The 25,810-nt window shown below is 45.1% G+C and overlaps 1 protein-coding gene across 1 annotated transcript in view; it reads right to left on the reverse strand.

The window, feature by feature from the left end:
* The window catches only part of CNTNAP5 (contactin associated protein like 5), a 690,244-nt gene that overhangs the window by 450,598 nt on the left and 213,836 nt on the right, over positions 1–25,810 (reverse strand). The window contains exons 4-5 of the mRNA XM_029605214.1: positions 16,306–16,509; positions 8,028–8,212 (exon numbers count right to left, since the gene is read on the reverse strand). Coding sequence (XP_029461074.1) covers positions 8,028–8,212; positions 16,306–16,509 — 389 coding nt within the window. The remainder of the gene's footprint in view (positions 1–8,027; positions 8,213–16,305; positions 16,510–25,810) is intronic.

Genomic DNA, 25,810 nt, shown 5'->3' on the forward strand with positions numbered 1-25,810 from the left:
AATGTAATTGCTTTAGTATTTTTTAATGACCAAAACTTCATCCAAGTCAGTTAAAGTAGTTCCAAGGCAAGGGAATATGAATAATTGTGAAGCGATAAATACATATTTTACACATTGTGGGCACATTTTTAAAAACTTTCAGACAAAGGTACCCTAGAGACATTCCACACAGCTAATACAGCTCACTTTTCTGAATGTTCACGTAGGCTTACATGGATCCAGGAACAAATACCCGTGGCCTCTCTGAAATTTTCTGAAAATTTGGTGTGGATGGAAGGTGGCATAATTGTGCATTTGTACTTGTAGAATACATAGATTCTTCCAAAGACCAAGACCCCTCTGACGATCCTCAAAGAACTGACATGCACTGAAAATTATTCAGTGGCATAATTGGGAACGGATTTTCATAGAATATGTAGAACCCATAAAAAATTCCTTACATGTTTTCAAAATCTGGTGTGGATGGAATGTAAAACCCCAAAGTTGTTAGGTGACGTGACTGCATGGATGTATTCGTGGCAGTCGTAGATCCCCCAAGTATGCCCTTGTCATGATCCTTCTGGACCACCTGACATCCTGAAATTAGGTGTGGATCAGATGCCCAAATCAAAAAGATGTTAGGGAGGACAACTGCACCCACAGATTTGTGGAATAAATGGATCCAAAGCGAACCTACGCCCGCCACAATTCTCACATCTCGCCTCACGGCCTGAAAGTTTGGTGTGATTTGGATAGAAAACGATAAGGTCATTAGGTGGCACAACTGTACATGTGTAGTCATGGAATACATGGATCCCTGTCCCTGTAATGATCCTCATGGATGCCACCTGACATGTAGCAAACATTTGGTGTGGATCAGATGCAGAACAAAAACGTTATACAGGGTGGGCCATGGAAAAGTAGCCCGCCTCCAATGTACTGGTATTGCAGGCGGGCTACTTTTCCATGGGCCACCCTGTATAAGGACAACAGTTCTGTTTGCATCTTTTTGGAATATGTGGATTTGGAAAAAAAAAATATCTGTGTCTGACTCTTCTAGGCCCTCCCCCCTGAAATGTCGGTGTCCATACAGGACACTAATAGGAAGGTTGATAGTTGGGGATTTTAATCACTGTAGCCTAACTTTTCAAATTAGTAATTGGCTGGAGAGGTAAAACATTGTTTCACATAGAGAGGGCTTCAAAGTTCATCTTTTTTCAGCAGGAAATGCCGCATTCCTATTTTTTAGCAAAAGTTCATTATTTCATCGTAATTGACCTTGACTGTCTTTCCCTGCTGCAGTTTGCTGTTCCTTAAGGTCTCCTGCTTATGGACTTAGGATCGAGTACCAAAAGACAGGCAAATCAATATCAATTATACCACTTCATTATTGGGAAACCAGTCACCGCAGTGAGCTGTAATCATTTTATTGCCAAGCTAATAGTTTCAGAGCACTTGGCTCGTTTTCTAATCCCTTGGGTTCGCTAAACTTCCGTTTACAGAGGACCTCTAATACTGGGTTAGAGCAGTAGAGTCATTTAAGGTCTGAACAGCTGGATTCTCTCTTTCCCATTTTAAATTATGGACTTGAGGGGGGGATGGGTGGGAGGAAAGCATTCAAAATGAAACCTCAATGCACAGAAACGCCGAGGTCCTGGAAAAGATGAAAAGACCAGGAAGAGAGAGAAAGAGAGAAAGTCTTCTATTCTACATTAGCGAATGTATTTGTCACAGCATAACGATTCCATGGGCTGTCAGCAAAACTGAATTTTCACTTCTTTATCCTCCTCATGGATTCTTCACCAAACTGGCCATCTTTTTCCGTTAATGCAACCAATGATGTGACTGCATTCTAGTACAGGCCTCGCGGACAGTGCACATAGGCACTTCTTCTTCCATCAATGTATTCATAACTTTCACAATACTTCTAATCTGGTCTCAGAGAACGAGTCCAATCACTGGAGGCTAGAGTGGCAGACCTGGAGGAGCTGGGGCAGACAGAGACGTTATATAGATGAGACTTTCAGGGACATAGAAGCCAAGTCCCAACTCCAGTCTGGCAGCCCTGGTGCTGCCTTGGATCAAGAAGGTCACCTGGTCAGAGGGCATCACCCTGGTCTAGCAGGAAGTGATCGTGTAGCAAGGACCTGCTCTCCAGGTGATGCATTATCCTCTCACATGTAGGAAAAGGCTCCCAGGGCTACTGCCCAGGAGAGAAGGATTAGGTCGGCCATCATAGTTGATGATTCGATTATTAGAAATGTAGACGGCTGGGTGGCTGGTGGACATGAAGTCTGCCTCGTAACTTGCCTGCCTACAGCCTTCTTAAAACAGTGCTCTTTATTATAACTTCACACACGCACAACATAGGCTGTCTTCTCCTCAGACAGTGTACACGCTTTACTTACAGTGTGTTGCTTTGTCTCAGCTCAGGGTTTGGACAGTGTTACGTTTCACGAGCTGTCTTCCTCTCGGAGACCTCAGGCCTGCTCTGGTTAGCCCCACCTGGATCCCAGCTCTTATTCCCCAGTCTCTGGTTACACTCTCTGAGCCCTACTTGCCTCGCAGGATCCCACCTATAGAGCATACTCTCCTTAAGGCAATTAAGGTGGACCAGGCATCTAGCCTGGTTCTGCACTGGAAAATAGGGAAACACTAGGGGCTTCTGCCTCACATACCCCTCCCCTCAGCTTAGACCCATAGGGCCAAGTGTCCCTACTCCCTCCTGAATCCCATCCAGGAGAGTCCAAGATCTCCCACTCCCCTTCTTTTAGGGTTACCCTCAACTCCATCATGACCACCACCTCGTGTGCCGTTCGTGCAGTGCACATCCCCAGTCCTTTAATTAAGTCCTTTGCTGGCTCCAGGTTCTAATTCCACCCCAATGGAGCTTTAAGCACTAACTGGGGAACCACAAGTGCTGCTTCCTCCATCATCAGCTGCGCTCGCTCCCTGTCATCTGGTATCTCTGCTGCAGAGCCCCTTCTTGGCTCCTCTGTATTCTCTGTTGCTGGAGACTACACAGCGCCTCCCTCTGGGCTCTCCGTGGACTCTTCCTCCAGGTTCTCTGCAGTGCCTCCCTCTGGGCTCTTCATGGTCTCCTCTTCTTTTCACTCTGGCCACTTGCCCACACCTGTCGCTGGCTCCTCCGCAGCCTCACTTGCTGGGGCCTCCGCAGCGCCACCCTCTGGGCTCGCCATGGCATCTCTTGATTTTCTTTCCGTGCCCTCTCTTTCTGGGCTTCTCACAGGAGTTATCTCTGGACTCCCGGTAGTGTCCAGGCACCCTACAGTGTCTTCCTCCAGACCGCCTGTAGCGCCGACTTCTCGCTACTGCCTGGGCAGTCTGTATTGCTCTCCTCAGGGCTCTCTGTGACTCCTCCCTCAAGGTTCTTCACAGCCCCCCCCCCCCCCCCCCCCCCCTTCTCTGAGCTTCTCACGGGCTTTCTTGTAACCTTTTATTTCCCTCCTGGAAAGTCTGGATCAAGGCCTCCATCAGGCTCTCTGACTGCTGCATTCTGGTGTTGCCGTACACTGACTACTCCAGTCCAGGTTTTCTTTCTGGCTGCACACATAGCACTGCAGGGTAGCTTGCTTCCTTCTACAAGCACACACACAGCCCTCTCAGCCAACTCTGCCGGCTTTTCCGGGGTCAGGCCCTGCTGCACTGGGGTTTCTTTCACTTTTCATGACCAGCAGTAACTTGCTCACTGTTAAATCCCTATCTTACCTCCCAGCAGGGCTTCTCCCTTTAGCTGGTTTAACCCTAAAACTTCCTGGCTGTCCCTGCAACTAGGCCCACACACAGTTTCCTCTCTACCTGTAACTTTGAACTTTGTTTTTTATTTATTCATTCAGTGCAGCTTTGGCCGCACCTTTTCACAAACCACCTTGCACTCCTCGTACTCTGTACTATAAGAGCCACAGGCCTCCCCTGGGTTCTTTGCTTAAGAGCCACAGGGTCCTCTTCACACTCACTGCACAACACAACACACAGCCACTTTGCTTTGGAAGCTGTTTTGGGTTTTTTTCTGTGCACTGCTTAGAAGAATATCCCATGCATGACAATATATGTGGCAACAAGCGGTGATACCCACAGGCCTGGAGACAAACTAAACTGACACCAGCCTTCTTAAAACAGTAACTCTTTAATTATAACTTCACCCATGCACATCTATAGACCATCTTATCCTACGACTGTGTACACTCTTTGCTTACAGTGTGCTGCTTCATCTCAGGACAAGGTTTGCACAGTATTGCATCCAGGAGCTGCCTTCCTACCAGAGACCTCAGGCCTAGTCTGGTTATCCCCACTAGATCCCAGCTGTTATTTCCCAGTCTCTGGCTATGTCCTCTGAGTCCATTCTGCCTCGCAGGATCCCACCTATAGAGCATACTCTCGTTAAGGTATTTAAGGTGGACCAGGGGAACACTAGGGGCACTGCCTCGTAAACAGAGAATGTGATTATGCCTCTGTATCACTCCATGATGAGACAACACCTAGAGTACTGTGTACAATTCTGGTTGCCCCCATCTCAAAAAAGATAGAGTTGCACTGGAGAAAGTTCAGATAAAGGGAATGGAACGATTCCCCTGTGAGGAAAGGCAAAAGAGGTTAGGGCAGTTTAGCTTACAGAAGAGACGGCTGAGGGGGATACGACAGAGGTCTATAAAATCATGAGTGGACTAGAACAGGGAAATGTGAATCTATTACAGTAGTTACTTTTTCAGATAATAGAAGGACTTGGAGGCATTGCATGAAGATAGCAAGTAGCACATTTAAAACAAATCAGAGAAAATTCTTTTTCACTCGACATACAATTAAGCTCTGGAATTTATTGCCAGAGGATGTGGTTAGTGCAATTAGTGTAGCTGGGTTTAAAAAAGGTTTGAATAAGTTCATGGAGGAGAAGTCCATAAATTGCTATTAATCAAGATTAATCAAGCTGACTTAGGGAATAACCACTGTTATTACTGGTATCAGTAGCATGGGACTTATTTACTGTTTGGGTATTTGCCAGGTACTTGTCACCTGGATTGGCCACTGTTTGAAACAGGATGATGGCATTGATGGGCCCTTGGTCTGACCCAGTATGGCAAATTCTGATATTCTTATGTTCTTAATTAAGGGCCATATGCACTTAGGCACAATGAGGGTAATTTTAAAACAGTCTACATAGAAAAGTTGTCAAAAATGCGCCTAAGTTGGACACTTTTCAAAGAGGACTTAACGTGCAAAAGTTTGTTTTAAAAGTTATCCCAGCAAAACTGCCCCACACGAGTTAAACCTGCTCTTTGGTGCACACATTTTGTCTGAAAACCTATGCACATGCTGCTGGATTTTAGAAAGTTAAGTCCAAACCCCTTCCCATTTCTGCCCCCAGGAACCCCCTCCACTCAGTCCGGGCAAACTTGCTTTCAAACAGGACATAGACGCAGTTTTACAAAAGTCCACATCCGTGCATAAGACACAGACGTCCCTTTGAAAAGTCCCCTACCCAAACCCAACACACATCGGGACCTAAGAGGCCTTATTTTACCTCTGTTTAAGGATGAAGGTATTTGCATGCCAAAAAACAGCTGGGCATGGGCTCAGCCCACTGCTCGGAGAGATGCCAAACAATGGAAAGTATTTAAGCGACATTAACTCTTGTGCAAATTATTGGGTCACTAGCAGCGGAGGCTGAAAGCATCCATTTACTGTAGCCCAGGAAAGGCAGTGATAGTGCAAACTTCCCCCTTACTGCCAATTAGCTTTGGTTTCGAAGGGTCTGCTCTCGGTATAAAGTGATTGCTTTACATGCCCATCAAAATTCAGGCTTTTCATCTAAGGATACCAGCAGAGCTAAATAGCATTGCCAATACAGATTAATTGCAAACTTGGCATGGTTTAGTATTTTGTGACAGGGTTAATACAGTACAATACAATTTAACATGGCAAGAAATCATTGTGGGAAGTGAACAATTGCTTTATTTTCAGTCCGTTAATGTCCCGTATCCCAGAATGCTGTATGGCACATTGCATTAAGCTGAACTTTTCAGTACTCTCATGTCACTACTGCAGATTAGTTTTCATGATGTGTCACTTATCTGCAGCAGCAACGCAAGTTAATTGACAACATAATGCAACATGGTGTGTGTGTGTGTTTTGTGACATCTTACATTAAACTGTGCCAACTGAAATCTTGGTTTTCAGAGAAGGACCGTTTTCAGTCATGCTAACTCGAGTAGCATTTCCTCTCTGCAACGATACAAAACAAGCTAACAAAAAGAACTTGAATGTCATGCATGTGATTTTTAGTGCATACAGAAGCGTTTTGGCATGCGCTGTTTGCAAAATTCGCCAAAGTACCTGTGTTGCAGTACAAAAGATATGCACATCATGAAAAATATAATCCACATCATAAAGATGCAACCCATGCTAAACAAAAAGAAATGGAGCAAGTGATACACACACATGGGAAAACAAAATAATATAAACCACTTCAAACCCCAATGGAACAAGAGAACGACGCAAAATGAATCAGTTTTCCATGCACACCCCTAAACCTGAGTTATTACGAATTCATAGACCGTCCTGACAGATCAGCGAGTAATTGGTGCCACTTCTGCAAACCACCGAATTGCCAACCACTGCTGACTCTGCTGGGTTTGATTTCAGTGGGAAATGGTCTGGTGTTCTAGTACAAGGTTGACTGAGGCATCCCTATAGCCTTTTTGTTTTCTGTGCAAACATGAAAATCAACATTGTTGTTCTTTTCTGCTGATGATTCCCACGAAGAACGAGGAGGCAATTAAAACTAGGAGCCTTATTTTTTTGCCTCCAAATATTTGCTGTTCTGGTATTTTTTAGGGACCGTGGTTGATGCATATTATTGGGACAGGCATTTTATGGGCTAGAAAGATGAAAGGGGATTTGCGATTCCTTTTCTGAAAAGGTTTCAAAATGGACTTATGCTGGCTGAAAATCCTGAATTCTCCCGACTCATTTTCAGGCATAAATAGCCTGATCACTTCAGTCCAGAGCTGGCTATATTCAAAAGCCAAGCCGAAGAGCCCCACAGATTTCAGGCAGCATTTCTGAAAGATATCTAAGACTTGAACAATGGAAATAGAGCCAATTGCTTTGCATCTGATATTCTGAGAACACAGACATTCATTAGCAAATTCCTTTTTTTTGTTGACAAATATTTGAGTTCTGCAAGGGAATGCAAATGTTTCCTTTCCTATTTCTCCAGTTGCATGTTGCTTTGGTTGAATACACAAAAGCAGCCTTTCGCATCCAATTAGTGCCGTAGAACAGATGCTAAGCAACAATTCTCTACTGTTATTCTTGTGAAGCGTCTAAGGTAAATATCACTCAAATTAGTGCTTCCAAAACCAACCTTGGCTCCCAGACTGCTCTGCTCCCCTAATGCAGGCCTTGATCAAACATATACCACCCGTGATATATATATATATATATAGGCTGTGTGGGGTAGAGAGCAACACATCAGATGTCAGGTAAAGAGAGATTTATGCAAAAATCCAGCATTTCAGACCCATCAGTGACTAGAACGGTAAAACTAACAGCGTTTCAATATTTGAGTTACAAGCCATTTGCTCCTTGGGCTGCAGAGAAACTGCGTGAGGACTCCCATGTGGCGTGCCTTCGCATAGCGGCCAGTCGGATGAGAGCAGCAAGAAAAAGTCATTCAAGGATGCAGTTTCTCCACCGCACAAGAACCACGGTGTTGAAATGACGCTGCTGTGATCACGTGGCAAACATAACCCCGCCGAAACTCCTCCCCTTCCCCTGCTTTACATTGTGCCGCCGTGATGTGGCCTGCATAGCTTTGTGCATGCCTGGGTTATGTATTAAGCTGGTGTGGCAGGAGATTTGGCAGTCCTCAGGGGTAAAGAGCAGAGATGTGCGACCTCTGGAGCATCTTCGCTATGTGCACCCCCCTCCCTCCCTCCCCCCACTCCTCCTCTCACAGGCTGAGCAGTGAACCCCCCCTGCGGAACAGCTTTCCTGCAAAGGATCGTTTCTTTCACCATACTACACACCTCATAGTCAATGTCCAAATGGTCAGCGTCTCCTTTGGTTCGGAAGTGCTGAGTGTACTTGTCCACGGTAAAGTTCACTTGCTTGTTGAATCTCTCAATGGAGACGGCATGCCAGTGCTGGTCGTCCAGAAGGCTGCCCAGGGTGACTGATGTGTGAGCGTTGCCGTAGCGCAGCTTGCTGTCACCTGCGGAGGAAGAGGAGGATGCAGAGACATCACTGCGATGGACAGCGAGGACGGCACGACCGTTGCTGCTCTTCCCTGCCTCCCCAGTGAAAGGCTTACAAATTCTAATCTGCAGTAATGTGCATGGATCTAATTGCTCTTGACATTCTGTTCATGCTAATGTATTGGAAGATTTATGAACGCGTTCCATCTGACCAGCAGAGTGAAATAAATTCAATTCTACAAAGAGCTCGGGAAAACCACATGCAATCATGCGATGGCCTTTAGGGACAGCTGGCCTTATGAAAATGTTCGGCGTTTAAAAAATACTTTTTGTTTTGTTGGCTTTTCCCTTTTATCATTTTAAATTATAAAATTTTAAAACATGCCTTTGGTCTGTATTTGTTAAATCATTTTGTAAATATAAGATGATTCATTGGGTTATTGCCTGTAGGAAGCGTGAGGATTGATAAAGCCCCATTCCTGGCTTTTTGACTGCAAGGTTCCTGTACGTGGCGGGACAGAGTTTGCATTAGGGGTGGGCAGTCGTTTGAAAGTGACACGAAATGACAACGTGCATTGGTGTTTTCCCCTGTCCTTTTTAAACAAGTAACACCAAAAAAATGTTTGCTCTGTGCCATTTGGTGGGTTTTGGCCTGTGCTCAAACCATTTAGCTTGCATGATCTCATGAATTTATTTAGTGCCCGCTGAATGGTTTGATCGAGCACTAAAATGCAAAAACTATATAAAACAGAAATAATATTAAAAAACGTAAAACATATTTCCATGCCACACCTCTAATTTGTATTAATTCCCTCTATATATAAAGGGGAACTGTATTGCCATTAGTAAAAAAATGTCAGCACACAGCCAGAATGGATAGAACACAGATAAACGCAGAAATATAGTTTATTTGTGATGGCTTAAATTTAAGAATTTTTTGTAACAATTTATTTAAACAAGGCACACTTACAAAGATTGTCGCCATTATGCTTACATACAATACAGAAACCATGACCAATTATATAACCATAGATTACATCAAAAGATACATAATTTCCAAGAATTATATATTACTTAATCTGCAAATCCAAATCCAGTAGGGTCCCCATAGGGCCGGTGCTAGCTTTCTTGGTGCCCCATGTGAACAATTACTGTGCTACCCCCTCTCCCCCCTTTGATTCTTTCGGTCTCTGTCCCGGGCCCACCTAAAAAAAAAAAAGCCCAGCTCCCTATGAGCCTCATTTTCCAATATCGCATGCAATACCAAAAAGGGGTGTTACTTTATGATAAGGAGAGAGAGAGAGAGAGAGAGAGAGAGAGAGAGAGAGAGAGAGAGAGAGAGAGAGAGAGAGAGAGAGAGAGAGAGAGAGAGAGAGAGGAGGAGAGAGAGAGAGAGAGAGACTTGCTATAGTGCCTCTTCCCTAGACAGGTATTTGTATCCCTATGAGAGGCTCACTTAGTAACTCGAGGTGGGGATTAGGTATGAGTGTAGGGGGTTAAGGGCCACTTTCACATTCAACATGAGACGTACGAACAGAACAGTGGTCTCTTGTGAAGATTTGATGGCCTTCGGAATGAGGAAACTCACTCCAAGATGAGATTTGGGCAATGTTCTCTCAAACTAGCTTGATGGACACTCTACCTGGGCAACAAGAAGCTAGTTTGCGCGTGTATCGTGCACATATCTATATTCTTCCGTGCCTTGCAGAGCTTACAATTCTTCTGGGGCGGGCTCATTCATCCATGCTGCCAGCAGATCGACAGGTCAGCTTCACCACCGGGAATGCCACTTGTCTGGTGTCCCTCGTGGTGGCTAATGAGGGGGAGTCCGGAGGAACCTCTATCAATATGAGCCGGCCTGGAAAGGTTTGCAGCAGGAGCTTAACTTCCAAGCAAGCCACTGACGTGGGGTAAAAGATTGTGACTAGTAGGGGTGGGGACTGCTTAGAGCGTGCATGTGGGATCACTAGGTGGCAATGGGGTGTGGGGATGGAGTGGGGGTGCATAGGATGTGTGGATGTGGTCACTAGGGGGGCAAAAGGGAGTATGGGGATGGAGGTGAGGGATGCTCAGAGTGTGTGTGTGTGTGTGTGTGGGGGGGGGGGGGGGTGTCACTAGGCAAGCCCCGAAGTGGTCTAAAAGTAGGGCAAGAGTAAATAGGTAGATATGGAAACAGTGAAGGATGTACATTCCTTTAATAACATGATCAATGTGCATTTATTGCTGATGTAATATAATGCAAGAGTGAAATCGTAGGCAAGGATAACAAGGCATGACTTAAACCTAGCAAAGGAGCAATTATGAGCTAGAACATGTAATAGATTTAATGGTGGCCTCATTAGCAGAGTAAATCAATATCTTCCTTCAAAAGGGAGAGATGTGGCCCTGTTGTATGATTCCTGTTACTCCCCACAGCTGTGTGCTCTCTGGAATGGGATTTTGGGTAATTGCCAGGTTCTTGTGGCCTGGTTTTGGCCTCTGTTGGAAACAGGATGCTGGGCTTGATGGACCCTTGGTCTGACCCAGCATGGCAATTTATTATGTTCTTATGGATATTCCCACCGGCAATACCGCCCAGCTTGCTCCTTCATGAAAAGGGGTACCACGGCGGTGCATGGAGTGTCCCTCTTCTGGGGTACGTTTGGGCCCTGTGGCAGCAGCACTCCACTTTTAGGTGCATTAAGGGAGTGCAAAGAGCCATGCAACTTACTCCAGACTTCAGTAGAAAACATAGATACATACCAGAATGCAGGTCACAGTACCAGCTACAGTGCATGCTGAACGTTTTATTCCTATTTCACTGTATAAATTGAGGACCTGAAGAAGAAGGCCCAGGAGCTGCGGCGACAACATTGGAGGTGGCTGGACCGGCTGTGTTCCAGGTGGGATGGGGCCGGAGGTAAGTTCATGATATGGCCATTATGGAGATTTTCACATGGTCTGTCTATGTCTTGCTTCAGTCACCAGCCACACTATTGGCCTAACACTCAGCCAGACCGTGTCTCTGCCTTTGAGCTTACACAAAATGTCATTCTTGCATACTTTGACTTTGGAATTTCTCAGGGTCATGGGTAGCACTGTCATGAATTGTAACTTGGAAGGCACCCTCCGGCTTAGCTGGAAACCCTTCAGGGCGTTGAGAACCCACTCCTAAATTTATTACCACTGAATGTATATGCTCCCTATCCTGGAAATATGCTTACACTAGCTGATGTACCATGGCCTTTGATGCCTTGCTCTAGACACTGCAACCCTACGCCAGCTACCTTAACACAGAGTGCACCTTCAAGCCCATATCACAAGCGAGGCACCATCTGTAGGAACAAGGCCCAGTAAAACCTACTGACCAGATGGAGTGCCTGTCACATGGCTGCATGGGATACTATGCATCTTTCTCTGCACAAGAAAAACTATTTTATACACAGAAGGACAAGAACAAAAACAGAGCAGGTTAATCCTCTCAGAGACTGCAATTTATAGCCTTGCTGCACTAACCCAACTATCAGCGTTTGAAGACTTAAACAGGAAGATGTTTATTGCTATCATCTAGTCAATGTCTTTCTCATCGAAGATTGACCTACCTGTGTTGGTAAAAACTTGGATGATCTGGACCAATGGCATTGCCTGTCTTGGAGCTAATTGATTTACATTAATGAGCTATGAAATGCAGATCGAGCCCTTTATAAGGAGGACAACAAAGAAAGAAAAGGGTTTCACGTCTTGCCACGTGCAATAATTTCAACGGACCGACACCTCTTCTCTGCCATCCCGAGCCTCGGGGTAGAGCTCTGCAGTTCTTCTCATAAAGCTGTAACCGTCCTCTGGCTTAGCCCTGCTATCCAGATACGTCGATAGCTGAGACCATCCCTTAGCAGCTAGGAGATGAACCAAGAACAGACTTTGTTGACTAATGTCCTAGGTGCAAACTCCAGTTGATTTGATATGCTGGTGTCTCCCTCATTTTATGCCTACTGGAATTTATAAGAACATAGGAAAATACTATTTATGATCCTTGTTAAATACCTAATCCTTTTAATATCTGACAATCATCAAATTTGTGGTAATAAGTCACTTTGATAACCTTAGAGATATCCCTAACAAAATATCCATTATCTAAGACAAACAGAATTGTGGACTTCTCTGATAACTTGGATGAATCATAAAGGGTACAGTTTACATAAGTTATTATAAGAAAATTGGGCTCTTGCAAAATACTGTTTATGTGTGTTGTACATGCTACTTACATGCATTGCTTCCACTTTTACTTGTGTAAACATTTTGAAATGTAATTGCAAGGAACATGAAGTGGTCAGATATTCGAACAGCTTCATAGGTTTTGGTGACTGTGTGGCTTATTAGAAAACTTTGTGACAAGGGATGGGTGTCGGATTTAATATGGGTCTTGAAAGAACCAAACTGGAAGATGACAAGGCCTGGTGCTATCTACTAGAAGAGGTGGTGGAAGCCAGAACTGTAACAGAACTGAGCATGCTCGGGGCAGATATATGGGACAGTGGAACAGTGTTGACAAACTGAGTAAAAGGCAAGGAGAGGGGGCATACTGGATGGACCTCTTGATCTTTACCTGTCAGCATTTACTATGTCACTTTGTGGAGCTATGGCCAAAAGGAAAGCTGCAGAAGAGAAGATCTACCTTCATGAGCCTCTCACAATTCCAATATTTCCAGTTTTCACCCACATTCTCTTTAAATATATACCATAGCTGTCACACATGACTAAAGATGAATGCGTCGTTCTCAAAAACCTCACTGATTAGTCTTAATTCTGCTATCAGCATTCTTGGCAAAGGCGTGCCTCGATGAGCATGACTGAAACACAGTTCTCCCACTTCACAGTCAGGGGCACAGTGCAAAAACAGTTTACCAGGAGAGAGTGAGTAGCCAGGTGGCATAACAAACTCATCACAATAAATCACAAGGAGGACAATTATGAGGATGCCACCATGTTTGGAGAACACACATGTATACAAACAGGAAGAATTTCAAAGCCTTTTCTGTGTATAAACTGGCTGAAAATGGCTCACAGTACCTGTATTGGTAGACAGCACATGTAAGGGTAGATTGTAAAAAACTACGCCCGTGCGTACTTTTGTCGCGCGACCGGCGCAAACAAAAGTATGCAGGATTTTAATAGATATTTGCGTCGCCGCGCGTATCTTTTAAAATCCGGGGTCGGCACGCGGAAGGCTGCGCAAAATCGGCAGCCTGTGCGCGCCGAGCCACGCAGCCTGCCTCCGTTCCCTCCGAGGCCGCTCCGAAATCGGAGCGGCCTCGGAGGGAACTTTCCTTCCGCCTCCCCCCACCTTCCCCTCCCTTCCCCTACCTAACCCACCCCCCAACCCTAACTAATTCCCCCCTACCTTTATTCCAAAAGTTACGCCTGCCCGAGGGAGGCGTAACTTGCGTGCGCTGGGCCGGCTGCTGGCGTGCCATGTTCCAGTCCAGGGGCTGGTCCAGAGGCCGCGGCCACGCCCCCGGGCGGGAACCTCGCCCCACGGCCCCGCCCTGGAACACCCCCAATGACGCGCTGGCCGCGACATACCCCCCCCCAGGAAAGCCCAGGGACTTACGCGCGTCCCGGGGCTTTGCGCGTGCCGGCAGCCTATGCAACATAGGCTCGGCACGCGCAGCGTGAGCTTGGGGCAGGTTTTTGGGTTTTCAAGGCGGCATTCCTGTTTAGGATGGGGGAGAAAAATAATGCATACAGCTTGCATTTTCAGCTTTGCATGCATTATTTTCCATGGTGAAACTACAAAAAGCAGGAGCAAATACCCATGGGTGTTTCACACCTGCAACAGGTTTCAGAGTGAAAGCGCTCATCTACCTTCGCTTTGACAATGAGTGCTCAGCCCACAACCATGCAATTTAGTTTTTGACTTTTCAGGCAGGTAAACAAATTTGCTAAACTTTTTTTTTTTCTTGAATGGAAGTATGACTTGTCCAAAGACAATTTATATTTAAGGGGACACCTAAGGTACATTATCCACCATGGCATTCTGCTTGTTGCTAATGAATGTCATATTTAGAGTTGCTGGCCTCAAATGAATAACAATGGCACCACATAAGTAATTATATTCCTTATTTTTGCTAACCTGAAGAATATATATGTTTTTAATTTGTACGCAGAAAACAAAATGCTAGCAAGCCACAGTGCTCTACGTCAGTGGTCCCCAACCCTGTCCTGGGGGCCCACCCACCAGTCGGATTTTCGGGATATCCACAATGAATATGCATGAGGGAAAATTTGCATGTTATGGAGGCAGTGCATGCACATTTTCTCTCATGCAAATTCATCGTGGATATCCTAAAAACCCAACTGGCTGATGGGCCCCAGGACAGGGTTGGGGACCACTGCTCTTCATATATGCTGTAGCTACCGCACGCTGATTCCATTTAAGTCAATGAACCTGAATATAGATTGTTCTGGGTTCCAATTGACAGCAGTTTTAACTCCTCAAGTTACTTTCCTTTTTCTCAGGAACTGATAACTGTATCGTGTATATTTTTCTGACAATGGTTAATACAAAAGCCACGTAGCATGGGAATCCCCATGGCTGGATGTTGGGCATCACAATTTTAAGTCCCCCTTTCCTAACTTAAAATAAATCCATACCTTCACAAAGGAGATGACACAATCAAATGTAGCCCTCTGATCTGACAAGAAATGATTGTGTCTAGCAGAGGTTGTATCAGGAATAAAGCTCAGAGACTTTTTCAGCAGCTGCTGCTGGTGGTAGTTATGGAGATGGAATTCCAGAAGAATCTGGAGAGGGGATTCACTATGACCCCACAATCCCCTCTTCCGAGCAGGATCCTCTAATCCGGTGCCACCCTAAACCTGGCATCAGGAGAGGACGCACGCTTGCTTGCTGACACCGTATTTCCAGGGGATCCGTGAGAGAAATGGCAATCCTGATCATCCTTTTTATCACGTTCCAAAAGGGAAGAGACTGAAACCCCCCTGGAATCCCGTGGATGCACTGCTAAACCTCATCATATGTGCAGGATCTCGGTGGAATATTTTCTGCCCTGGATGTAACCCAATGAGAAGTCTGTAGGAGGAGGGGAGAATCTACCCCTTCAAAACGGACTGACTACTAATCGAGCAGCTTTCGGCTTTCCAATCTCTTCCGTAAACATCTGTCTCAGCAAATAAACTACAAGTCCTTGGGAAAGCAGAAACTTCTGGGAGGGGGAATCATTTGCTCGACAGAGGGGTCCCCCTGCCACATTTCCAAAATCGACATCTCTTTGACATATTCGGAAAATAATTCATGTGCCTGTATTAAATAGCAAATACCAAAGCACTGGCTGCACATTTTTGGCATTGCAGGACGCCATGTTATTGTGACCATTTGTGCAAGCCACGGTACTGTACTAGAACTACCTTAATAACTTGTATAGACAAGTCATCTAGTACCGGTGCTACTGTACAATACGTATAATTAAACTAGTCCCCCATGCCAAAATGAAACAAAGTGTTGATAATTCACTGCATGTCTGATTAAGAACGGCTATCTTGTTCATAGCTAAAATAGCAGGAGATGATTTTCCTAACAGAATAATCACAATCGATTGATTTATATACTGATTTATCATCTAAAACGGCTGTTTCTACTTAGGAGAATCAGATACAATTTAATGGGAAGCTGATGTTATGAAAAAAATCCAATTCCCATACAATAGCTGAACTACGAGATGTAGCACATACAGCATGTAAAAACAAAAAATTCTGTTTGTTAATGAATACCAAAGGTTATGATTTATTGCATGGTAAAAAGAAAAACATGGATGGATTCTGCTACCCTTGAAATCATGAAATTCACTAACGGATTCAAACTAGAGCTCCACAGTGTGGTCTGGTTTCGAGAAGGTGTACTGTAGAAATAGAGACTTGGTACCTGTGAAGGAGCAAGGAAATGTTGGCATACTCTGATGGTGATCCCTACTGATGGCCGAAGGTCTACTGGAGTCTTCTCTTTCAGCCAGCCACTTAGGGAAACCTGAACTGACCAAGGTTATGGGGAGAACATAAAAGGAGCAGAAATGGGTCAATGAGGAAAACCCATAACACAAAAACAACGCCGTACCCAGGTTGATGTGCAGTGATAATTTCCCTTTTTGAAGCTCCAGTGTGATATAATCTCCACGTTGTCCTTCCCCATGAAACAAAACTCCATCGCTCTGCATGCTCTTGAACTTCAGAGATATCACGTCTTTGAAGGTACTCATCAGCTTCTGGTTGAACCTGTACAAAAGGGAGCTTCTCCCATCAAAGTCAGCTATGTCAGACTCTAGAAGGGGTAAAACAGAAATACAATGCAATAGTTAAACTCAGTCAATGCACAAACTAATTCACCAAGCAATTGAGGCCAACTGGACAACATAAGCGTAATTCTTGGCTACTTCCTCCTCTGTCACCCAGTGTACAATCTTACGCATTCTGTTTTTCTAGAAATAAAACATTTAATTTTTGTAAATTTAAAACTGAGTGACTGCAGGCATGAGGTTGACAAGGAAATGAAATGATGGCAGAAAAGGACCAAATGGTCCATCCAGTCTTTCCAGAAAGCTTATAGTGGTATCTGCCGTGCCGTGCATGTTACCCCCATGCTTATAGGTTTCCCAAACTATAAAAGTCAGGGCCCTTGTCATTTGCATCTCAACTCCTAAGGCATGTATAATGCTTCCCATGCTTCCAATCATTTCAAGACAGTAATAGAATGAGAGATGACATCAAGAGAAAGGAAATGCCATTCATAAACATGCATTCTGCTACCCAAATGATCATAACATGGCTTGCCTGAAAAATTGCAAACCAGATTATTTACAGGAAAATTAGCTGTAACTCAGGAATTGTAGTGAGTCATGGGATGGGAGACAATGTACTTTTGTGGATTACAAATTGGTTAGAAGTCAGGAAACAGAGAGTAGGATTAAATGGTCAGTTTTTTCAGTGGAGAGAGGTAAACAGTGGAGTGCATCAGGTGCCTGAACTTGGACTGGTGCTTTTTAATATATTTATAAATGATTTAGAAAAGGGGTACAAAGAGTGAAGTAATCAAATTTGCAGATGACACAAAATTATTCAGCATAATTAAATCACATGCAGATTGTGATAAACTGCAGGGGGACCTTGCTAGGCTCGAAGATTGGGCATCCCAATGGCAAATGAAATTTCATGTGGACAAGTGCAAGGTGATGCATATAAGGAAAAATAACCCTTGCTGTGGTTACCACCCAGGAAAGAGATCTAGGCGTCATAGTGGATAATAGGGATGTGAATCGTTTTTCTAACGAATTGAAATATCATACGATATTTCTAAATTTGTTAAAAATCGGTTAAAAGAAGGAAACTATCAATTTTACCCCCAATTTTTCGTAAAAATTGTTTTTTGGGTTAGTGCGCGCTAACAGAAAACAGTTTATTTTTGTTACTTTTTGTTATTTTTTGCTATTTTTGTTAGTGCGCACTAACAGGAGTTAGTGCGCACTAATGGGGAGTTAGCGAAACGATTTTTCACTAAAAAAAAAACCGGGAAACGATCGGGCACCCGATTCACATCCCTAGTGGATAATACATAGAAATCGTCGTTTCAATGTGCTGCGGCAGTCAAAAAAGCAAACAGAATGTTAGGAATTATTAGGAAGGGAATGGTGAACAAAATGGAGAATGCAGTGCTGGTACGTGGGTTGGCTGCTGCCCCAAGTGGTGATCACGTGACATGACATTATCTCACTCTCTCTCTTTCTCCCTCCCTCCCTCTCCCTCTCATGCAATGTTTACACCCTTGCCACTAAACCCACGCAGATCCATTCTGCATATGCTCCCTCCTTGCAAAACTTCTGCCTTCATATATGATTAAGTCACTCCGCCCACTTCTAGCACCCTAGGTGACCGCTTAGTCCTCCCGCCAGCCCTGGGAGAATGTCATAATGTCTCTGTATTATTCCATGGTGAGACTGCACCTTGAGTACTGGAGAAGGTACAGAGAAGGATGACCAAAATGATAAAGGAGATGGAATGACTCCCCTATGAGGAAAGGCTAAAGAGGTTAGGGCTGTTTAGTTTGGAGAAGAGATGGCTGAGAGGGGATATGATGGAGGTCTACCAAATCATCAGAGGACTAGAATGGGTAGATGTGAATCGGTTGTTTACTCATTTAGATAATAGAAGGACAGAGGTCACTCCATGACGTTAGTATGTAGCACATTTAAAACAAAGTGGAGTAAATTCTTTTTCACTCAATGAACGATTAAGCTATGGAATTCATTGCATGCGGATATGGTTATGGCAGTTAGCTTAGCTGTGTTTTAAAAAGGTTTGGATAAGTTCCTGGAGTAGAAATCCATAAACAACTATTAATCAGATTGACTTAGTGAATAACCATTGCTATTACTGGCATTAGTAGTATGGGACGCGCGTAAGTCCCGGGGCTTCGTAAAAGGGGCGGAGGGGGCGTATCTGGGGCGGGTCCAGGGGTCAGGGGGTGGTTCGGGGCGGGTCCGGGGGCATGGCCGAGGCCTCCGGGCCAGCCCCCGGGTCGGGTGATGGCACGCCAGCAGCCCGCTGGCACGCGCAGATTTACACCTGCCTCGGGTAGGCGTAAATCTGCCGACAAAGGTGGGGGGGGGGGTTTAGATAGGGCCGGGGGGGGGGGGGGTGGGTTTGGTAGGGGAAGGGAGGGGAAGGTAAGGGGAGGCGGAAGGAAAGTTCCCTCCGAGACCGCTCCGATTTCGGAGTGGCCTCGGAGGGAACAGGCAGCACGCGCTGACTCCGGATTTTATAAGATATGCGCGGCTACGCACGTATCTTATAAAATCCAGCGTACTTTTGTTCGCGCATGGTTCGCGAACAAAAGTACGCGCGCGCGCTGTTTTTGAAAATGTACCCCACTATGTTTGTGGCGATAATAGATGCATTTCATGGGAGAAAAAACAGTGATGCAGGCATCCTCTGATCTAAAAGACTAGGCACTGATAAGTCAGCAAGACATATCTTGGCATCCTGTTTGGAAATGTACATTTTCAGAGTTACTTCTAGCACAGATCAATTGTTTAGACATCAGTTTTGGCTGCACGCTTCACAAGGAAAGGCGGTGTGAAAGCTAGTGCCAAGATCACCAGATGGCCCCGGGCTTCATTTTCCAAAGGGTCTGCCCTGGCAGAATCCATGCACAAACGTTTACCGTGCCACGATACATCAGCGCAGTGCTGTGAGCGCGTTACACAGCCAGCGCCACTCACAGATTTCTTTCCTGCCAGAAGCCTGTCATCGCAGCAGAAGCCTCTCCGTAGCTACAAAAGGAGTGATGACTAGGCCCAACGGAAACATACAGAAAAAAAAAGTCTAGATACTTTGGGTTTTCAGTTGCACTAGGGCCAGACAAAAAGAAAAAAAAAAATCAAAAACCTAAAATAAACTTCACTTCCTGAAGGAGTACTGTTATTCGGTGCGAAGATTATACACATATTGAACTTTGTAGTAATTTGTAGGTTTCACAGCAGGAAGACTCAAGCTGGCCATTGCGATGGGAGAGAACCTACTGTTCCATTACAAGGCATGCACCAGGCTTGCAGGCAGCTTCTCGTTAGAGCTTTTGGCTCATTTATTTTGACAGAGGTGGAGGTTCAAAAAAAGGGATTAGAAACCATTGCGCATATCCCGGCCGCTGCATGAAACTTGATGATTTTTTTTTTAATTAAAAATGTTTAAAACAAAAATGTGAGATTCAATAAAGAATATATAGAACTCCATGAATTTCACTTTTTTTTTTTTCCATTGGCCTGCGTGATAGTGAAATCCAAATCGAGAAGGTCTCTAAAGAAAATGTATTTAGCAAAAGGGGAAAAAAAAAATGTGAATGGCTGGAGACAAAACTCCCTGAATATATATATATATAAATCTACCTTATAAATGGGCCATGACCGACGGCCCGCAAATGCGCAGTAGAGTGCATTTGTGGGTGAGGAGCGGCGGCAGCGGCGGCCAGTAGCGAGGGAGGGAGGAGAGAGAGAGAGAGAGGGAGGGAGGGACTGAGTGAGAGGGAGGGAGGGAGTGGGAGGGACGGAGGGACTGAGTGGGAGGGATGGAGGGACTGAGTGAGAGGGAGGGAGGGATTGAGTGAGGGGGAGGGACTGAATGGGAGGGAGGGACAGGAAGGGGGAGGGACTGAGTGAGAGGGAGGGGGAGGGACTGAGAGGGAGGAAGGTAGGGGGTGGGGAAGAGTGAGGGGAGAGGGAGAATGAGGGAGAGGTGAGAGACAGGGATGTGAGTAAGTGGAAGGGTAAGAAGTTGTGGAGCAGAGAAAAAGGGAGTGGAGGAGGGCTGAGGGAGAGGGGATGGGATTGGGACAGGGTGGGGAGTGACTGAGGGAAGGGGAGAGAGGTGGGAGTGACTGAGGGAAGGGGAGGGAGGTGAGAGTGAGGGGAAGGAGGCAGTGGGAGACAGATAGTGAGTAAGACTGAAGGGTGGGAAGGGGTGAGTGACTGAGGGGAAGGGGGAATGAGGGAGAAAAAGTGTAGGAGGGTGCTGTTTTCGAAAATGGACCGAAAACAAAAATGTAATGTAGCCCGTTGTGACGGGCTTAACGGCTTGTATATATAGATATAAGAAAAGCCTTAGTAGATCAGGCCCTAAGCAAGTTAGCCAAATAACAGGGACAGTCACGTTTAAACGAGCGTGCGCGTGCCCATATGCACGAATCTTATAACATCCACGCAAGTGCGTGCGTATTACACGAAATACGCCTAACACGCGTACGCGTGCTCCTAATTTTAAGCACTTACACAAGCAACTGCTTTTCATGCATTTTCCTTAGGAACTGTCAGCTTTCCAACGCACAAGAGAGCTCATTTTATGACATGCGCGCGCGCGAAGGAAATGACCGGTTTTTTTTACCAATTGGTCCACCGGTTTGCCCAGTCTGTCTCTAGGTCATCAAGACCTCCCTGGGTCTTCGGCCTGCACTCCCCCCGTTTACGCAGGCCACTCAGCCAGTCCGTATTTGGCTATAGTTTTATTGAGACTTGCACCTGATAAACAGCGGAAGAACATACAGGTTTGGTAACTTTTATACAGGCGCGCGGGCTGCACATGTTTGCACGTTTTCCGGCTCGCGCCAAGGGACGCGGCCAGTTTATAACATGCGAGCCAATGTCGCTTCTGGCGCGTAAGTGGGGGGATTTTAGTAGTGGGATTCTCTTTTAGATGAAGATTGAGATTTTGATTGAAAACGGCATCGTCTCTTAGGGATTAGTTGGTTTCCTTGAGGAAGCTCGAGGTGGAAGTAGCAGCATTTTCAAATAAGGAGTGCTTATGAACTGCAAATAGAATTGGAAAGTTATGGTTTTTTGAGCATCATTTTTGTCACGTGTTTTTATAGGTGATTGTAAATATGAGTGAGTGCGTACTCTAGTGTGCATGTATGTATGTGATTTTTTTTATCTGTTTATATGATATTTATTGTTAAAATATTTTTGCATATGAGCATTTGCTATGTGAAGTTCATGCATAATGTAGGTACAAGTTAATTTGAAAGTATTATGTAAAGGGTATCTACAAGACATACGTAAGTTGAACTATATTAAAATCGGTATGTATTTTTTATGAAAAAAATGATATTTTAAAGATATATATTAGGGCATTTAAAATTCAATATGGGCCAGATTTTATAACATGCGCGCGGGCATAATTTGTTGCACAATGCATAACATGCATGTTATGCACAATGCATAACATGCATTGTGCACCTCCCCTACGTAAGGGGGGTGCACAATTGTGCAACCTGCGCGCCGAGCTGAGCAGCCTGCCTCCGTTCCCTCCAAGGCCGTTACGAAATCGGAGCGGCCTTGGAGGGAACTTTCCTTCCACCACCACCCCCCCACACCTTCCCCTCTCTTCCCCTATTTAACCCCCCCTGACCTTTATTGAAGAAGTTACGCCTGCCTGGAGGCAGGCGTAACTTTCACGCGCCGGCTCTCCATCCCCCGGCCCGGTGGCTGTTCTGGAGGCAAGATAGGCTCGGCGCATGCAGGGGGAGGCAGGGGTAGGATACGCGCGCAACCCTTTGGAAATCTACCCCTATATGCTTACCACTATTATTTGGATATATTGTTAATCTGGGGAAGTAATTCTGATTTTCAGCCAGTGTATGTATTGTCCTCATGGGGATTTTAGTAGACACACACGCTGATGCAATTCCCAGTTTCCCCAGGTAAAGGATGGAACTTCCTAACCCCCTAAATAGCCTCCCTTTTACCCTGTTAACCCCAACTTTTAAAACCATGCTCACCTCTTTACTTTTTGGGGGGGTTTCTGAGTTTCAGGCATCCATCTCCAACACACAGAGCGACAGCTACAGACTCGCTTACATCCCTTCGCATATCTGTACACACCCATACTCCTCCGACACCTCCCCCCCCCCCCCACACACACAACCTCTCCGCACATATCTAACTTGCACACAGCCCACAATCACATCCACTGCCTACACACACACACACAGCCGCACACCCCACAACCCTCCTACGCACATAATCCCTCCCACTCCTTCTATCCCCACAAACCCCCACCCACCCCAGCAGAACGATTCCCTAGACACCCACACACAACATATTACACATTGCCTTATACCCACCCACATCTACAAATGCACACTTCCTCCACCCACCCACACCCACTACACACTCAGATAATATCCTCTCCCATGTAATCCCATCCAATACCACACATACCCCCTCATATACCCACTCCCCCAACATACCACCACCACAAACCCTCCATGGTCTCAGCCACACCTTCTACAAATCCATGCAGGGAAGCTTGCTTTACCTACTTATTTGTTTTATGTTTTTATATACTTTGTCCTTCTTTTACTCTCTTGCCTCCTTCCATGAATCCTGCACACTCTAAATCACACATGCGCACACACACACACAGCAATGATCCCCTGTCTCACCAAGCCTTGCCTCACAGCCAATGATCTGCCATCCCTTCTCTCGTACCCTCATCCTTTCCACTCTCTCAATCAACTACTTTTCCATAAAAAATGGTAAAACAAATAAAACATTCCTATAATAACAAAACTGAAAACATTAAAATATATCAAATAGCATTAAAATTGTTGCTAGCACAAAATGAACAAACTAAAAACAATAAGACAGGTGAATAATAAAGACCTAAAAAATGAATAAAACAAAAAAAAAAACCTAACAAATAGAGCTCTGGCATAGAGGGGAGGAAAATTGGCATTCGGCTGGTGGAGTGATTGGCACAGAGGAGAGGGAAAATGGTGACCGGCTGGTCGCGGTGATCAACAGTGAGGGGAGTGGAGTCAGGCCTAGCGGCGGTGAGGTGAGAACAGACCTAGGCCTCAGGTGGCACTAAATGCTAGAGATGTGCTTCGGGTAAAAATTTCGTGTCGCGCTTCGTTTCAGGGCCCCACGGGAATTTCATTTTTCCCTCGGTTCAGGGGTTTTTTTTGGGGGGGCCCCCTATTTTCGGGTTAGGGCACACTAACTCAAAAATGAATTTTTTCTGACATTTCGGAAAAAATTCAATCATTTTTCGGCTCTCCCAAACCATTCCGAATTGCCTAATTCATGAAAAACGATTGCAGATTCCTACTAAATGCTGGGAAGAGAAGCAGAGGTAGAGACTGGCAGTTTCACTGACCTGGTACCAGCTCTTCACTCTCTGCTAGCGGCAGGCACTAGACTAGAGGGACAGCAATGCACTCTCCTCAGCCAGCACTCCAAGCACACATGGCTGAACAGAAAGGGTGAGCTTGCTGTGTGCATCAGAGGGCCACATGGTGCTAACTGCACTGCTTTTCTTGCCACATGGTTGTGCTCGCGACCCCAAATGAGGATTTTCTGACCTCATTTGTGGTCGCATCTCAGGACTTTAGGAACTGCTGTCCAAGATCAACCGCACTGTCATCTCAATATCTTCAATGGCTACTAGCCCACAACCAGTGTCCACTGCTGAACTCAACCACAGGACCAGTCAGTAACAATCTGGGCATGATTCAACTGTACCCATAACCTGCAATAACATTTCGTTGTATACGTATCCAAACCCTTTGCTACATAAAATCTAAATACTCATAGATCCCAGAGCCCACTCGAGAGTAACATGGGATTTACTTTTAGGCCAATACTTGAATGGGCTGGATGTCATGAATCCCGTTACTCCGTAAGCTGTGATGATCAAAACAATCCCAACCCTTCTGACCTTTAATATAGCTCCCCAGTACTCCCACTCCCAATTCCCACAGACTGGGTGGGAGAGTGAGAACGCTAGTGAGGATGCCTGATTCTCGGCAGCTCTAGAGGGTGACTGAACCCCTCAGAGCCCGTCAACACCAGGAGCACTTGGTCAGGTACAAAACCGACTCCCCCTCCGGATATGCGTGAAGACCGATACTTCACGCATATCCAGCATAGCTCTCTGCTTCAACGGCAGGGGAGAAAGACCGATACTTCACGCATATCTAGCACAGCTCTCTGCTTCAACAGCAGGGGGAATGAAGAAAAGTGGATCTATATACAGACAACCAACAAGGACTGAATTACATAGTCTGGGTGGGCAGATGGGCGTGGGTGTGGCTTGCTTGTTGCGGCGGTTACTACCCCTGACTAATTAAGCTAGATATTTCACTTAGATGCAGCTCCGACACTGCTCTCTGCATTAATGGTAGGGGTGGAAGGGAAATGGAACCAAAAGGTTACTAAGGGCCAAGAGTAACAGATAAGTATGAGAAAAAAAAACAAACAAAAGTGCGAGGCTTGCTGGGCAGACCGGATGGGCTGTTTGGTCTTCTTCTGCCATCATTTCTATGTTTCTATGTTTCTATAAACCCTCTCCTGCTGGTACAATCCTCACTTACCTAGTGGGAAGAGCAATCCTAGGTCTAGGGAAGTTCCTGACAGGATGGGGAAGCTCAGACATGTTATCTTGCTCCAGGCTATCCTAGTTTTCCCTTTATTTGATTTTGATCTTAACTTACATGCTTTAAAAAGGAAACTCTTAAATATATTTTCATCATATCAAAGTATGTAGCACGCTCTCCCCAGACCTCTCCCTCTCTTACAATACAAAAGGAATTCACGGTGGGTGTTAAAAAAATGGATACACTCCCAGCCATGACAATTGTGCACGTGCATTCATTAAAAAAGAAATACTTTCCCTTTGGTAGGTGGAACCAAAATCAATTTTTTTAGTTTGGACTCATAAAATTAATTCTGAGCAAGAACTGACTTCAGAGCTGTGAGGTTAGCCTGGCTAGGCACAGGAAAACTGCACTGCTTTCCTTACTTTAAAGAAAGATATATATTTTAAAAAAATATACTTTTATAAAAATTTTTATTGAAGATGAAAAATGTTTAACAAAGGAAAAAAAGGGATTGTGAAAGCTAATGATTTGGGGGATTATAAAGCTTTTCGTAAGGAGCACCTCAGGTTTAAATAAAACGCCGCTGAATATATTCATCTTCCTGGGGTAAGATGTGGAAATAAAACATGAGCTTATAGCAAAGAGGTTATAATGAAGGTACACACATATGACATCTGCCGCTACAGAAGAATTCTGA

Source organism: Rhinatrema bivittatum, chromosome 6 (assembly GCF_901001135.1).
Source record: "Rhinatrema bivittatum chromosome 6, aRhiBiv1.1, whole genome shotgun sequence".
Lineage (NCBI taxonomy): Eukaryota > Metazoa > Chordata > Amphibia > Gymnophiona > Rhinatrematidae > Rhinatrema > Rhinatrema bivittatum.